Raw genomic sequence first — 14,771 nt, 5'->3', positions numbered from 1 at the left:
CAGTAAGAATTTTTCATACTCTAAGAGCCTCTGCAAGCAGTTGACCAGAAAAATATTGTGAAAGGTTTAATGTCCAAATACCTGAAGTGGATTCTACCTTAAGCAAAATCCAATATTGTACCTGATGATGACGGAAATGTTTCAAGTTACCAAATGATGGAGTCTTTGAATACAGGAAGTATGTAATGAAGACATTTTTGAACGACAATGCTGAACAAATATGATGTAATTGAGCATGATGCTATCCATATCAATTTGGCCAAGGAATACATCTCCTCACCGCGAGACTGCCTGGTATGGAAGTATATCATGTAAAAAGAGACAAATTGATAATATCATGGGCTTGATAGAAAACACAATCTTAGTGTCTGCCCTCATGGTGGCTTATTTCTTTTTAATCTGAGCAATTTTTCCAGTGTTAAGAACTGCATTTTCATGAGCATTCTGAAGCAGCTCAGAAACATTCACTTGCTTGCATCTGGCGATGCAGTCCCTTCCCCGATTGAACTGTGCGCTGGCATTGTGCAAACCTTTCTACGGTCATATTGTTATGGTACCCTGCAATGCTTTTTGAAGACAAGAAACCAGCCAATTCTGACTAATTTAAACAGCTTTTTTCTTGTGCTTTGGGGTTGGGGTGGGGGGGAGGGTGGGTGGGGGAACACTACATGATACTGAAAAGCATTGTGGGTAAAAAGTCCACTTCTTACCACAGCAAGAATTTGAGATGGTGATCTCATAAATACTTTTAACACAAATGTAATCATTTTCATGGCAAAAAGTTCTTTTTGTTGGTGAAACTGGTGACATGTAAACTCATTCATCTGTTCATCTTTTTAGACATTTCTGGCATTAAATGCCTGTATAACCTAAAACTTTACTGTTTCTTCTGTAATCTTATGTGTTTTACCTCTAGAAATCAGCCATGTTGAAAACTTGTCGACCACCTTAGATTTTTATGACTCACTTAGGTGGCAAAATCGTATTTCAGGTACCAAGAATGACACATATCTAAGAATGTCTTTCGATAGAGTACCTTGTGGATAGAGAGTCAGCAATGTGTCTTCCTCTCCCAGCCACTGCTTGCAGTCAAACAGGATCTCTTTAGCATCATCATTCACTGAGTACTTGATGACCAGTTTTTCAAGGAACCACTTCTTATCAACATCCTCTGAGTCAATTCCAATAAAAACGCTCTCCAGTATACCCAAGTCTATGGCCTCAAATGCAAAGGAATCCATCTGGAAACAAACACAATTCATAAGTGAGTTTGCTATGGTAATATCTTGCTTTCTACAACTAAAATTACACAAATTTTTGATTGATAAATATTAATTATTGATAATCTGACATTGTTATTTAATTTGCATACACATATTTGCTCATACAATGTATGCAGACTCACTTTGCATAAATTATCATTGTAAACGTGACAACACTCTCTTTTTTCCCATTGCAGTTATCTTTCTGCTCTTTGTTTCTTTTCAAACTTTATTTTCATGTATAAAAAGCATGTTATGATTGGATAACTTATTTGAACTTTGACCTTTTAGTTACCTATTATATTAGGAAATTAAACACTTACTTGACCTTTCTGGAATTTCTGGTTGTTTTCAGATTGGCTCTTTTTCAGATCCCTCCTGCCAGTATCACCTTTGTTACCATTGACCAAAATGAAAACACTTGCATCTGTTCCACTATCCTCCTCATCACCAGTGTAAACTTCCACCTCATATTGTATTGCTGAATGGGATAAATTCAAAGGAATAAATTTTTGATTTGCATAGCAGTATTAATAAGAAGGAACTAACCTTCGAGAAATTTGTAGTTACTATTATAATTTCCATACTGAAAGTCAGGTACAAGCTCAAAGTTGAGGAAATTTTATAGAGATGTTGTTGCCACCCAATATATGAAACATAGATACCTTGTTTGTAATGAACATTAAACAAAAGTAAATCCCATGTGTGCAAAATCGTTTGCCCGATATACTACTTTGAATTAAATAGACAGACCATGCTAAAGCTATTCAAATTAAAAAATTGGTCCACAGGAAAGACAGAATAATACTGCTGTTACTGCAAATTTTCTCAATGCAGGGAGTGCCAGTAGGTTTTGACTCTCGTTACTCAAGATTTTTGTAGTTTAAGCTTCATTTGTCTTTTATAATTCAGACCTACCAAAGCCTTATCTCCAACCATCTGTCTTGCCTCCTAATGCCTCACGACAAATACTCATCAGTGTCATGTTTATTTTTGTTACCTCCAGCAAAGACCATTCAAAATATTAATTCATTTCTGTTACATTCAGCACAGACTGGTCAAATCTACTGGCATTGTATCTCAGGTACATTTAGGGACTTAATATGAATCTGTGAGTAAGAAAAGAATATAGATTTTGTATATTTTAACAATTAAATAGACAGACCTTGAAGAGGTTCTTCATCTTCCCTCTTGGCAGCAACTTCTTTGCATATTGTGCCGTCTCCGTCCTCTTCTCCTATCCAGCAGTCAAAGTGGAATTCCAGTACCTCTCCGGTATGCTGGTCTTCCATTTTGACCTTGAATCATCATCACATCAATTTTGATCAGTTACGCATGGATTTCAGACTGATTTTAAGTTACAATATAGCAACAAGGCTCACCAGGAAAGGGATAGAAATAACATTCATTTTGCAAAATTTTCCTCCACATTTCATGGTACCTTAATACTGCATTGAAAGATTCGGTTTTCTGATCTAATCGTACATACATGTAAAAATCTCTCACCCTTTGATTTTAAGCAACATCAGTTTTTCCAAATTACTTTCACTCACAAATTGTCCATCAGTAATTTACCACACCCTTTCTCTATACTCCTCAAGTAACTCTTTCCTTCACCTCACAAACATATTATCTTGAAGATAAATGCTGCATCATCATTATGTACACTGTTCTCTTTGCTGTAGCAACCAGTCTACATCTGTAGGTATAAATGCTGACTTACTTTGCTGACTTTCCACCTTGGATCAGGATTGGTGTTGTTGTGGAACAGTCTGACCTTGGAGATTTTACCAATATCCCCAATATTAATCTAAAGAAGAGAGAAACACCAGTTAGTACTTCACCCCTTAACCATAAGGCATCACTCCACAGTTCATGGGTAACTCTTACCTTACCAAAATACCCTGGTATTCCACACAAGAGGAGTCCTGGTGGATTCTCATTGGACTCTGATACAGTCTGGTACATACACAAATAATCTATGTCCAATAAGTCAAGTTTGCCTTAATGTTTGCAATAGGTCGAGTGATTTAACCATCATCAAAGCAGTCTTAAATTTAATTAGGCATTCTCAACTGAAGATTGAAAAAGTTGTCTGAGTTTATTACACTTTCCATTTTTACTGAAAGAGAGCTTTTATTCAAATAATACTGTTGCATCACTAAAATTAAAATAACATAATCAAATGGTCTTGTTTCGAATGAACACCAGTCTTAGTGAAAAATGAACGATATTGACTTACATCAATCTTATCTTCGTTGCCAGGATCAAATGTTTGTGAGTTCATCGATCCGTCACTGAGTTCATGTTTCGAGCTCATTGCGTTCTCGCCGTACACAATCAGATACACCAGGGCTTTAGTTCCGGCATCATCTTCATCAGATGTTACTATGGTAACATTCCAGAAGCCCTCTGTAAAATTCAAAGGGAAAAGAGCATATAACTTTGTAATCAGTCAAGAAATTCCAACAGAATCTTATTGCACAGTTTTTCTACAACGTTGGATGACAGCTCTATAAAGTAAATTTTGACTGAAGCCTAGATAGTCAAATGTGAATGTAAAAATTACACAGTTGACAAACATTCAATGTAACAAATTTTTGATAGATTGCCGTAATCTGAATCATAATTCATATTTTTAGCTGAAAGGAAATGTCTTGTAATACCTTTCACCCCTAGTGTAGAGTAACAAGACACCCTAATAAATCAATAGGATTGACCCAAATCACTCATAAAGAAAGGGGTAATGAGGTTAATATGGATGCAAACAAAGGTCAAATGGGATGTCTGTATTTCAAAATTGTGTCATAACCAACAGTGACTCCTATACTGCTAAATTTTGATACAGCTGTATCATTTCCTGTGGGAAAAATTTGGACCATTACATGTGGAAAAGGGGGTGGAAGGGTTAACTTCTGCCATGAACTTTACCTGATTTTGGTCCTTTGTCATTTTCATCAACTAGTGGAACTGGCATTTCTCCCAAGAGGGTAAGCTTTCTCTCTGTCTTTCTGTCATCAACTCCAGTATCAAGCCATCTACATGAAAAAGATAATAAATTGTTAATCTACAATCAACTAATTAAAATTATTGTCACATTGTGATATATTACTGGGCGAAAAGCTATTATATTGCCGAGCAAAATCAGAATTTCAAATGGCACTTGCAGATAGTGGGTTGTTTTGGCCATATGGATGTCTGGAATAATATATGTGTATCAACTTTATATCATTGCACTTTATACTTAGTAGCTATTATTTATTTATTTAGAAGTAGTTAAACAAGAACATCGTAACATCTTCAACTCATTAACAAAATATACTTGAACTTCACTGAACAATTAGTCGGCATGGCACTATTACTGATGTTCATTCTGAAAAGAGCTGACGTTTGAAATAAAACGCAACAATGATACGCATACTTCACTGAGAAAGTCACTGTTCAGAAATGACAACAATATGCATCTGATGATGTATCAGAAAAAGAAAGGTAAAAAATTGTTAAATACCATCTAAGAACCAAAAAATATTTCATTACAGTTCAATTATTCTGTGAAAGCTGCATCAGAAAGGTAATTCAGGTTTCCTGCTATAAAACAATACTTTGTATGTTAACCTATGCTTCAATCAAGTTGAAGTTGTGAAAACAATACTCCTTGATGGGAGAATGTAAACAGTTGTTGTTTAGTCCGTGTGATTTAGTAGGCAAACCATCCGATAATCTTACCTGTGACATGGGAAGTAGTACATGGTCTTGGCATCTTTGCTTTCTTTGACAGTGACTTTGTCAATGTACCATCCTGCACCGTAGCCCTCCTCATTATGGCCTATCACAATGCTCTGTGGTTTTACGACATCCACCGATGTTATGTAGAATATGTCAGTCTGACAAACAGAATAAAAAATTATGTTTTACAAACTCATGGGACAGAATGAGAGGAGCACTGTTATGTGTGCATCTTACTTGTCGTCTGTTATGATGTTTGCAGTATTGGGAATTTTTGGAAAATAACGACAAGACACACAGCAAACTAGGACCCATCCTGATGAATGCTGACTATACCTCCATACTCACTACTACCCACTGTGCAATGTAGTTATTTAACTCCCAAGTATTTTATCAAATGTTATTATTGCTCTCTGGTTTTGATAGCAATAGGATTATCCTTCTCTGGTTTTGATAGGAATGCAATGTACCATTGTTAAATATTTACCTGTCCTTGTTGGAATTTCACCTCGTTGTTTGTAGATTTTTTCAGATTTCGTCTACCAGTGTCTCCATATTTCGTTTCACCATACACGGTCATGTAGACGTCAACTGTATCCGTAGCAGATGCACCTCTGTCTCCAGTGTGCACCGCTACCTCATATGTGTAAACTGTGCAGGAGAGAGTGATGCAATTGTTACAGTCAAAAGTCCCTTATTTTTTTCAGTCTGGATTTATGTAAACACTTGACAGATTAAAAACAGTGCTAAAAATGTGATCTGCATAAACTTGTACTGACTTTTTTCTGCAGCACCATCATCACAAAAGAAATTGGTTTCACCTGTTCATGATCGAAATATCATGTACCACTGAATGTATTGTGACTACGAATATATTTATCTAGTCATTGCTTACCAAAATACATCTAGAAACTTCTGGTGTAGGACATTTTCATTGACATAAGAAGAAATTACTTCTCACTCAACTGATGATGCGACTGTTCAACATACACATAGACTTACATGTACAATATTTTTTTCAAATTTCAATTCACTGATTCACCATGCGTGTGACTCAGAATCCAAACAGCATGTTTATAAAACAATATCAAGTATGTAGCAAGCAAGTGAAGATTGTACCATCATCATGTACCAAAACTACTGAAGAATAAATCTTTACATTCTCAGAGCAATGCACTGATCTTGCACTCACCTGGTGGTGGTGGGATATCCGGTCTGATTGCTGGCAATTCCACCATGATGTCGTCTTCCTCCTTCTCCTCAGACTCCTCATCATCTTTTTTCTCCTCATCAGCACTTCTTCCTGCATCCCCATCACCAGGGTTGCCTGCATTCTCTCCCTCCTCTTTTGTTTTGCTTGACTCATCCGCCTCTCGTAACCATTTCTTGGCAAAGAAGTGGAATTCTTGATTTGTGTCGCTGTCTTTCATCTTGATCTGTAATCAAATCAATGGAGGAAATTTTATTAAATTTTTGCAGTTTCTTAAAATGCTAATTACCTGACCAATTTTTGCCTTTTAAAATATCAGCAATTATAGAAAACTTGTGCAAATTCAATGTTTCTTGCACAGATATTAACAATTTTCAAAGTAATGATCGAACTTATTGTGAAATTTTGTCGTTAGTGAATACAAATTAGCTGAAACATTTTGAGTGGAAGAGCCACAGAAAGCAAATTTCCGCATTGAAAATATTTTTATTTGAGCATTTTTACTTATTTATAAGTGTTATTACAAGTGAAAATCAGAAAGGTGAAAATTTCATAAAAATATATTTTTTTTTGACAATTATACATAAATTTTCTCACCTTTTCAAGGAACCAAGATGGGCTTTCACCAGTGTTGTCATGGAAAACACGGATTTTGTAAAGTGGTCCAATGTCACCAACGTCAACCTGGAAGTACAGGTAAATGTAAATGTATGATAAACAAATTATATCAATCACCTAAGGTCATACAGTGATGGTTAACAAAATATATATATATATATACATGCCCAGAATCTTATTTTGATTGTGAAATAACAGCAGAAAAGAATCAAAACGTCCAGATTAGTTTCAATAAGAATAATAAAATTAAGCAATAACCTACGCCGCAGGAGGGTATACACGAGATTTTGGTACAATGCGTGACATATAGCACGAGCCGATAGGCGAGTGCTATATGGAGCGAATTGTACCAAAATCGAGTGTATACCCGACTGAGAAGGCGGTTATTGCTATTATATTATATCAACTTGTGTGTATTTGTTGTCTTACTTGGGTATTTTCATCACTCTAAGCGCGAAATGCAGAAAACGGACGTCTGAGGGATCGAACGTCGGAAATTCTGCGCCCGAGACCGAGCATTTTTATAAGTTGGGATTCCGTACAGGCACAAAGTATCCTACGATAAATACGCATTACGTCCATATCGACATTGCATTTTATTCGCATGCAACACGAACGATACTTGTCAAAAATACCTGCTGCACTCACACAGAAAATGGGTCAAGAGTTCAAATCAAAAGAAAAAAGTAACAATTTTTTTCGTAAATTTACATAAGAACAATAGTCCTGGCTTTTTTGGCATACTAAAAATAGATTTGTCTCATTCTGTACCGCATACCGTCGCGACATTCAGTGGTGGCACAGTGAAGTTACAGGATCTATTTTTGATGGATAATTTGGACGTTAATTGTACCAGAAAACAAGCAGTTTTAAAATAATCCAGACTTGCGATGACTGCAACTGTGATGAACAGTTGTGCAGATTCTGAGTGTGTTGCCCGATGCAGGGAGAGCTGGACGCTGACACTGCTCGTTGCATTTGATGTCAAATATCGTCGCAGTCGCCAGGAGTCATCCCATTGTTATTTTGAACTTCTTGGTCTACATCGTGAGGACATCCCGATCTGTTATAGCCCAAACTTTGGTAAATAATATCTGACATACCGTTACTGTGAGGAAGTGTCAATTTATTTGTGTATGAACGAATACTATCTACATTTTAAAGAGGGGTACGAGGATATATCGCGTCTCGACTCCCGCAAAGTGCACGGTGCGCTGTCGCCCTAATATTTGTGTACATCATACCCCAAACGTGCTGCTTCAGAGATGTCTTTCATCATCGATCCCAACTTATTAACACCAAGAGGTGAGTTACAGACCCACACTTTATCTGTGTATCGAAATTCGGTCTTCGGTCACCGTCTTTCTCGAGGGTCTGTGGTTTAGATAGGTACGTTCAAATGCACCGACCTGGCAAATTTCGAAAATGCTGGTTTAGGGGCCCGTTTTAGCACTGCTACCAGTGCTAAAACAGTATTTTAGCATCGGTGGAATGAGCTCTCGTCCAATCAGAATGGTACATGATAGCATGATATAATATAATTTAAGTTTACTGAGAGAAATAAATTAAATGATAATTTCTGATGGTTTATATAAGCATGGTAAGAACAACAAGTTTGTTTAAGATTTTGAATACCTAAATAGCGTGGAAAGGTGAAGGTACATGTATTGTTACCACTTTCTCATATTAAATTGCTTGAAAAGACAATTATGAACACTGAAAGTAATACAATTATTCAGACTTACATCAAACTCCTCAGTAGAGCCAGGTTTCAATTTGAGGTTGCCATCTTTGTCATCCTCACTAGGAGCTTCATGTTCGTGTGTTTCCTCTTCTTCTGTTTCTTTCCTCAAGGGTATGGGTTCAGTGCAGCCTCTGCTGCCATAGACCACCATACACACCTGGGCAGTTGTTCCCATGGATAATTCCTTCCCAGTTCTCACCCAGACGTGCCATTTCCCTTTGGAGTTGGATTCTCCATCATCTTCCTCATCTTCCGTCTTTTCCTTCTCATCTGAGTCCTCTTCTGTATCTTTCTTTTCTTCATCATCTGTCTTCTCCGGTGGAGGAACAGGCATTTCACCTTGGAAGGAAATAAAGAGTAATTTAAAATTTTGTGAGCACCATCAGAGATATGTGGTACATTGTACCTCACAAGAAAGAATGTATACACACTACTCCAAAAATATTGAACATAATATCAATGACAAATTTTTCACAAGTGAGCTTGAAAACGATGCAATTGAAGAAAAGAAAACATCATTTGGAGGTTTTGAATAATGATTAATAGTGAATCAAATTACAAATTTAATTAAATTTTTTGTTCTCTTTTCATACTGGTTTGCCTTTTAAGTTTCATTGATTTTGAAATAATGTTTCTGCATGGTTTTAAAAATTCTTAGCAAATCTTTTCATGAGTGTAGATGGATTTCACCAGTGATACGATTACCAGATAAATCCACTGATGTTATTCTCTTAGTGTACAAAAACTACATAACAGATTAGATTTTGTAAATGGAAAATCAAACAACAGTTCCTACAAAACTTACTTCCTAATATTTCCCTTTCCACAAAGATATTTCCATCATCTTCAGCCTTGCCAAACCATTCCTGGCTCTGGAACACGTACTGAGTCTTTGCCATCTCCGATTCCATCACTGTGATTTGGTCCAGGTGCCATGCGTCATCTTCACCTGCAGAGGCTATGCTGACTGTGATCTTTTCTAACTGACCTAGGGAGACTGCTTCCACCAGGAAAGTGTCAGTCTAAAAGAGTGATAGCACACAAAAGAGGTGATACAGTAAATATTTGATTTACAACATGACTGGCACAACAAGAAATTACCACACAGGTGTCACTTTTAGCTGACAGAGGAAATTTGGAAATTTTCTTAATTCAAGAGCACTTACAGCAAGTGTACTGATTTTCACCAAAGCAGGGTGCAAAGGCTTAAAACACCACCTCATCTCAATATTGAAATGTTTTGGCTAGGTATTCTTGATGGAAATAACTCGTACATGTCACTATCCATATTGCTTAAGGAATGGCTACATATTGTATATACACTAAGTCATTTTCTGGACTTCCAATCTCACACCACCAAGTCTTCTCAAGCAAAGCATGATTTCATAAATGACTGACAAATGGTTTTTATTTGCTGTTACAGTTTTGATCAACCACAGATGTACATGGGTACAAGCCAAGATCACCAGTGCTAGAAGTATGAAAAACAATTATGTTCACCACAACCATACACCCATATATGTGAGCAAAGAACGTCACTATTAACATCAATAATACCTGTCCTTGCTGGAAGAACTTCTCATCTTTTTCACTTTCATCCTTGGAATCTTTCTGGGCCTCATCTTCATCACCTTGTCCATCTTTCTTCTCATCCTTCTTCTCATCTTTCTTGGGCTTCTTTCTCATGAGTTGTCTTTTCCCAGAGTCTCCAGTCTCTCCGTGGAGTGTGACGAAGACATTGCCGTTGGTGCCTGAGTTCTCTTCCTCACTTGTCTTCACTTCAAGGATGTATGTGATTACTGAGAAATACCAAATTAAGACTTTCATGTTACCCAGGCAAGTTTTTCTTTTGAATGAATACACTATTTTATCGACAAAATGTTTCCAAAAGAGACAGAATATGTTGGTGCGTCATATTGGCATTTTAGACCACTAGAACATATAGGCGATAAAGTTAAGATGGAGCTGTGTTTTATTTCAATTATGTTTGCCGTGTGATCTGACATAGAAGTATTGTTTTGTAATTCATTTGCAAATTTATTGAATTTTTAAAGATCATGGCAGAAAAGGACCACTGGAAAACTATGGGATACAGTCTATTATTGGAGGATTTACAAGGCAGTGTAAAACCCCATCCTAATATTCACCATTGTGGATTTTCAAGAATTGGTTGAAAGTGAAAACATATGAGATTGCATAAAACATAGATATCAGTGATCATTTTCAAATTCCAATGCTCAGTGGCGTGCAGAGGTATTTACTTTCTTTTGTTCTGTTTCATTCACAATAAATCACACTTACATGGCATGGGATCTTTTCCTGCTCTGAGAAGTGGTGCTTCCTTGTAGATGTCACACTGCCCTTCGTCTTTAGACAGTACACTGTTCACGGTGAATTCTAACTGTTCTTGGCTGTCCTTGTCTGTCATTTCAACCTTTTCAGAGGAGGAAAAAATAAATTGTTGGGTTTTTTCATTTTTCAGTGCAAAGAGAAACTCAGGAGAAAAGCTAAATATTTAAAATGGCTGAGCTTAAAAATTGGATAGACTTGCCACCGCAGATTGATATTATATGTATTTCAGCAACAGTATATGTAGGTAAGTTCTAATCTGGTACCGTATGTGGACACTTTATGGGAGGCACCTTGCATTTTGCAATGCTTGCCAGTCAGATAGATTTGAAACTGCACACTATCGAGTGTCTGTCATTACTAAAATCATGAAGACAACCTAAGATCATTGACAAGATTAATTCAGATTTTAAACATTTAAATCCTGATCATATGGAAAAAATGATTTCAATTAACAAATTAAGTGCCGTATTTTTTTCCACCAAAATTTTAGTGCAACATTTTACCATTTTTATGAATTTTCCAGTAATTTTTTTTGATAATTTTGACATCACATTTCATTGGCTACATTTTTTTATCAAAATTTTGGCAAAAACCTGAAAAAAAATTGACTTGCGTATATTTTGTGGTGGTGACAAAAATTGACTTTGGTACTCAAAGGGTTAAAAGGGCAGAAACTCAGTAGAAAAATGCCTCTCTTGAAACATTGTTTGTTAGACAATACCTTGTTTATATGCCAGGCTGGGTTTTCACCATTATTGTCATGCTGTATTCTGATTTTATAGATTTCACCAATCCTACCGACCTTGACCTGAAAAAAATTCAGTAAATTATTGACTGCATGAGTGTTTGCAAACATATTTGTATGTCATAATTTGAGTAATATATCCATGAAACTTCTGTTGGGAGCATGAATACAAAAAGATTGGTCTAGTACACAAGCCTTTAATTTTATATGGAGACATAAGGGTTTTGTAGACACTTTGTGATTGCTTTGGCAGTGACAAAATTTGTATTGATTTTAAAGGGTCATCTTCTATAGTATGGCACATAAAAAATTTTGTATCATTTATAGGTAGGGAAACATACCGGTACAATGATATGCAAACAATCTTGCATGAAAAAATACAATCATTTGCTTTCTTAGTTGCATGACTAATAATGGATGTCAGTCTTTCAATTTTCAAATCTGCTAGACTTGCTTGTCAGGGAACCAAGAACTAATATACGATGTTCCGCTGATTGCGAGATCTCGCGAGACTTTAATACATGCCCGTAGAAACAGGTTTCCAGCGCCTGAGTAATACAAGTCAAACTTTGTATGGAAGTAGAAAAAGTGCATAACTGAGCAAAGATTGCAACTTCATATATTTTATGCAGTGTTTAACGTAATTAGCGACTTGTCCTGTTTTGCGCAGTTTGTCCTGTGTTGCGAGAACACGTCCACTGCGAACCACATATTCTCGCGATATCTCGGAATGTCTCGCGCGGTTCGGAACATGGTCTATTGTGACACACAAATGCAATTTAAATACATATCAGTATACTTCAAACGGCATATAACACTTCCAAAGACATGCTAACCCTCTGTTCAATCTGAAGTTCAGTGTCATTGAATCATGTTTAATACTGACCTTGGATTACAAAAAAACGGAATATGAAACTCAGGGCACAAGGACAAAAACTTACATCTATTTTCTTATCATCCATAAGTTTCTTGGTGTTCAAAGGCAGTAGTGGTGACTGGCCCTCTGCACCACACACAACAAGAGAGAGTTGTGATGTTGGCAGGACATCGTCCTTCTTGCTAACTTTCACGCTGACTGTCCATTTGCCCTCTGTAAAAATCAAAGTAAATATAAAATATTACAATTTTGACACAAAAATGTGTTAAAAAACATATTGTTGTCCAATATTTGAAAATTTTGGACATTTTTTTAATTACTTTCTTCTGTTAGGAATATAAAACAGCGACATGCCATGTCACTTAACTTCCATCCTAATTTTAACAGGACTAACAGGTGACAAGAGTCTGGGTTTAGCATTCAGTTTTCATACATGCCTTTCGGTGAGACAATCTGGTTTAATCCTTTTGTTTTGAATGGTGTTTTTGCACTTGCTTTAAGGTAGAACGCACCTCGGGGACAGACATTCGGACTCTCAAACTGTTACAATTCTCTTCTGATATACCACTTGTTGGGATTCATTTTAAAGCTCTTGGTGAAAGGAAACTTTTAACCGGCTTAGTTTTTCGAAATTCGAAATTTTTTATTTTTCTCCATAGAGTTAACACAGGGATGGCGGCCATTTTGAATTTCTAATATCGGTAAATCTTGGGTAATTTGTTTCTCTAGTACCAAATTTTGCGCGGTGACCCCCTATTTTTATTCTTGATTATGAAAGAAAATGATTGAAAGATTAATTGAGGAAAGTTAGAGCAAAAGTTTAAGTCTTTTACTTTCGAGGTGCATACTACCTTCGGAGAATCACAGTGAAGGAATTGCAAGCAGCAGTCAAAGAGAGATGGATCAATTAATTGCCAACAAGCTTCACTTTTTAATGGGTATTTCAGGAAGGGCTGAAATGCCAGGGAGGTTAGGGGGGCCGTGTGGGGCAATTTTGAGTTACTCACTTGATTCTTTTTTCTTCTTTCCATCCTCCTCCTTTTCTTGTTCCACTGGTCTCACACCTGTAGTGATTGTACATTATATCAATAGATGTGAGCAAATTATACAAATATGAATGGACAGGGCAACCTTAAACTGGAGATGTATAGTATATCCTCTTATTGGTTTTACAAGTGTTACATGGCATTGGACCGGGTATGTTTTAGATTAATTGGTATGTTTTACATTGGTATGTTTAATTTACTACATGCAAACTTTAAATTTCATTTAAAGGTTTTGAGAATACAGACAATATTCACTTTTATCCTGCCCTGAGGAGTTAAAATATTTTGGCTTGGAAGGTGAAATTTGACGGAAACCTGCCAAATGGACAGGTGGAAATCATTTTTGACTTTCTGTTGGTTAACATCAGTACAGTATGCAAAACATAATCAGGGCAGGGACTAATTAATTATCTTTGGAATGAAATTTTTCAAGTTACCAGGATGAATGTCTTGGTAGTTAGTTCCATAAATTTTTTACACTGGTAGATGATGTGTTGGAATTATTTCTGTCACACTGAGTCGACAGAATCATGCCCTAACTACATCAGAGTTCAAGATCACCATAAAAATGGATGTATTCAAAGGAAAATGTGATCTTTATATTATTGCCTTACAAATACTTCTTGTATGTGTATGGTACCAGTACTGCAAATACTGAAACACAGCAAAGGCCAAAAGTTTACATAGATTTCTCACATCTTACCAAGTAATGGGAGTTGTCGACATGTCTTTCTATCACCGACGTGATCATCAAGCCACTGATCACACCAGAAGACGTATTCAGATTCAGCTTCCTCTGAATCTCGTATGAGAATCTTCTGAATGAATACACCAGCACCTGCATCCAGAAACCAATGCACGTCAAAATGTGAAGCAATGGAACTATCACCAAACTGGTACAGAAATTCTACATGTTGAATGTGATACTGGTACTTATAGTTGTTGGATTATGAATAATGTAAACTTTAGAAAACAGCACAGAATGCACAAATGCAAAAGAAAAATCAAAGGTATCTGACAAATTCTTAGTGTATATTTTTTGCTGTGGAAGTGACCAAAATATTTACAGTCCATAGTGTCTGCTCTACACATTCCATTAAGTCCTTCAAAATGTATCGGTCAGATATTATTTCATGTTCTGCCAAGCTTGAAAATTTTAAATGAATATTTTAAACATTTTTGTTTTTTTTT

General features: G+C 36.3%; 1 protein-coding gene across 4 annotated transcripts in view; it reads right to left on the bottom strand.

The window, feature by feature from the left end:
• LOC139133522 (uncharacterized) overlaps nucleotides 1–14,771 on the bottom strand; it is a 205,799-nt gene that overhangs the window by 84,902 nt on the left and 106,126 nt on the right. For all 4 annotated transcript variants that reach the window (XM_070700175.1, XM_070700174.1, XM_070700177.1 and 1 more), the window contains 18 exons: nucleotides 14,284–14,418; nucleotides 13,542–13,598; nucleotides 12,599–12,747; nucleotides 11,634–11,720; nucleotides 10,862–10,994; nucleotides 10,118–10,359; nucleotides 9,366–9,582; nucleotides 8,562–8,899; nucleotides 6,796–6,882; nucleotides 6,181–6,424; nucleotides 5,476–5,639; nucleotides 4,989–5,146; nucleotides 4,194–4,300; nucleotides 3,505–3,674; nucleotides 2,986–3,072; nucleotides 2,428–2,560; nucleotides 1,586–1,743; nucleotides 1,037–1,241 (listed from right to left, as the gene is read on the bottom strand). In XM_070700175.1, the coding sequence (XP_070556276.1) occupies nucleotides 1,037–1,241; nucleotides 1,586–1,743; nucleotides 2,428–2,560; nucleotides 2,986–3,072; nucleotides 3,505–3,674; nucleotides 4,194–4,300; nucleotides 4,989–5,146; nucleotides 5,476–5,639; nucleotides 6,181–6,424; nucleotides 6,796–6,882; nucleotides 8,562–8,899; nucleotides 9,366–9,582; nucleotides 10,118–10,359; nucleotides 10,862–10,994; nucleotides 11,634–11,720; nucleotides 12,599–12,747; nucleotides 13,542–13,598; nucleotides 14,284–14,418 (2,871 nt within the window). The remainder of the gene's footprint in view (nucleotides 1–1,036; nucleotides 1,242–1,585; nucleotides 1,744–2,427; nucleotides 2,561–2,985; nucleotides 3,073–3,504; nucleotides 3,675–4,193; nucleotides 4,301–4,988; nucleotides 5,147–5,475; nucleotides 5,640–6,180; nucleotides 6,425–6,795; nucleotides 6,883–8,561; nucleotides 8,900–9,365; nucleotides 9,583–10,117; nucleotides 10,360–10,861; nucleotides 10,995–11,633; nucleotides 11,721–12,598; nucleotides 12,748–13,541; nucleotides 13,599–14,283; nucleotides 14,419–14,771) is intronic.

This window comes from Ptychodera flava, chromosome 5 (assembly GCF_041260155.1).
Source record: "Ptychodera flava strain L36383 chromosome 5, AS_Pfla_20210202, whole genome shotgun sequence".
Classification (NCBI taxonomy): Eukaryota; Metazoa; Hemichordata; class Enteropneusta; family Ptychoderidae; genus Ptychodera; species Ptychodera flava.
Note: the sequence above shows the minus strand (reverse complement) of the source record. Positions and strands in the feature narration are given on the sequence as shown.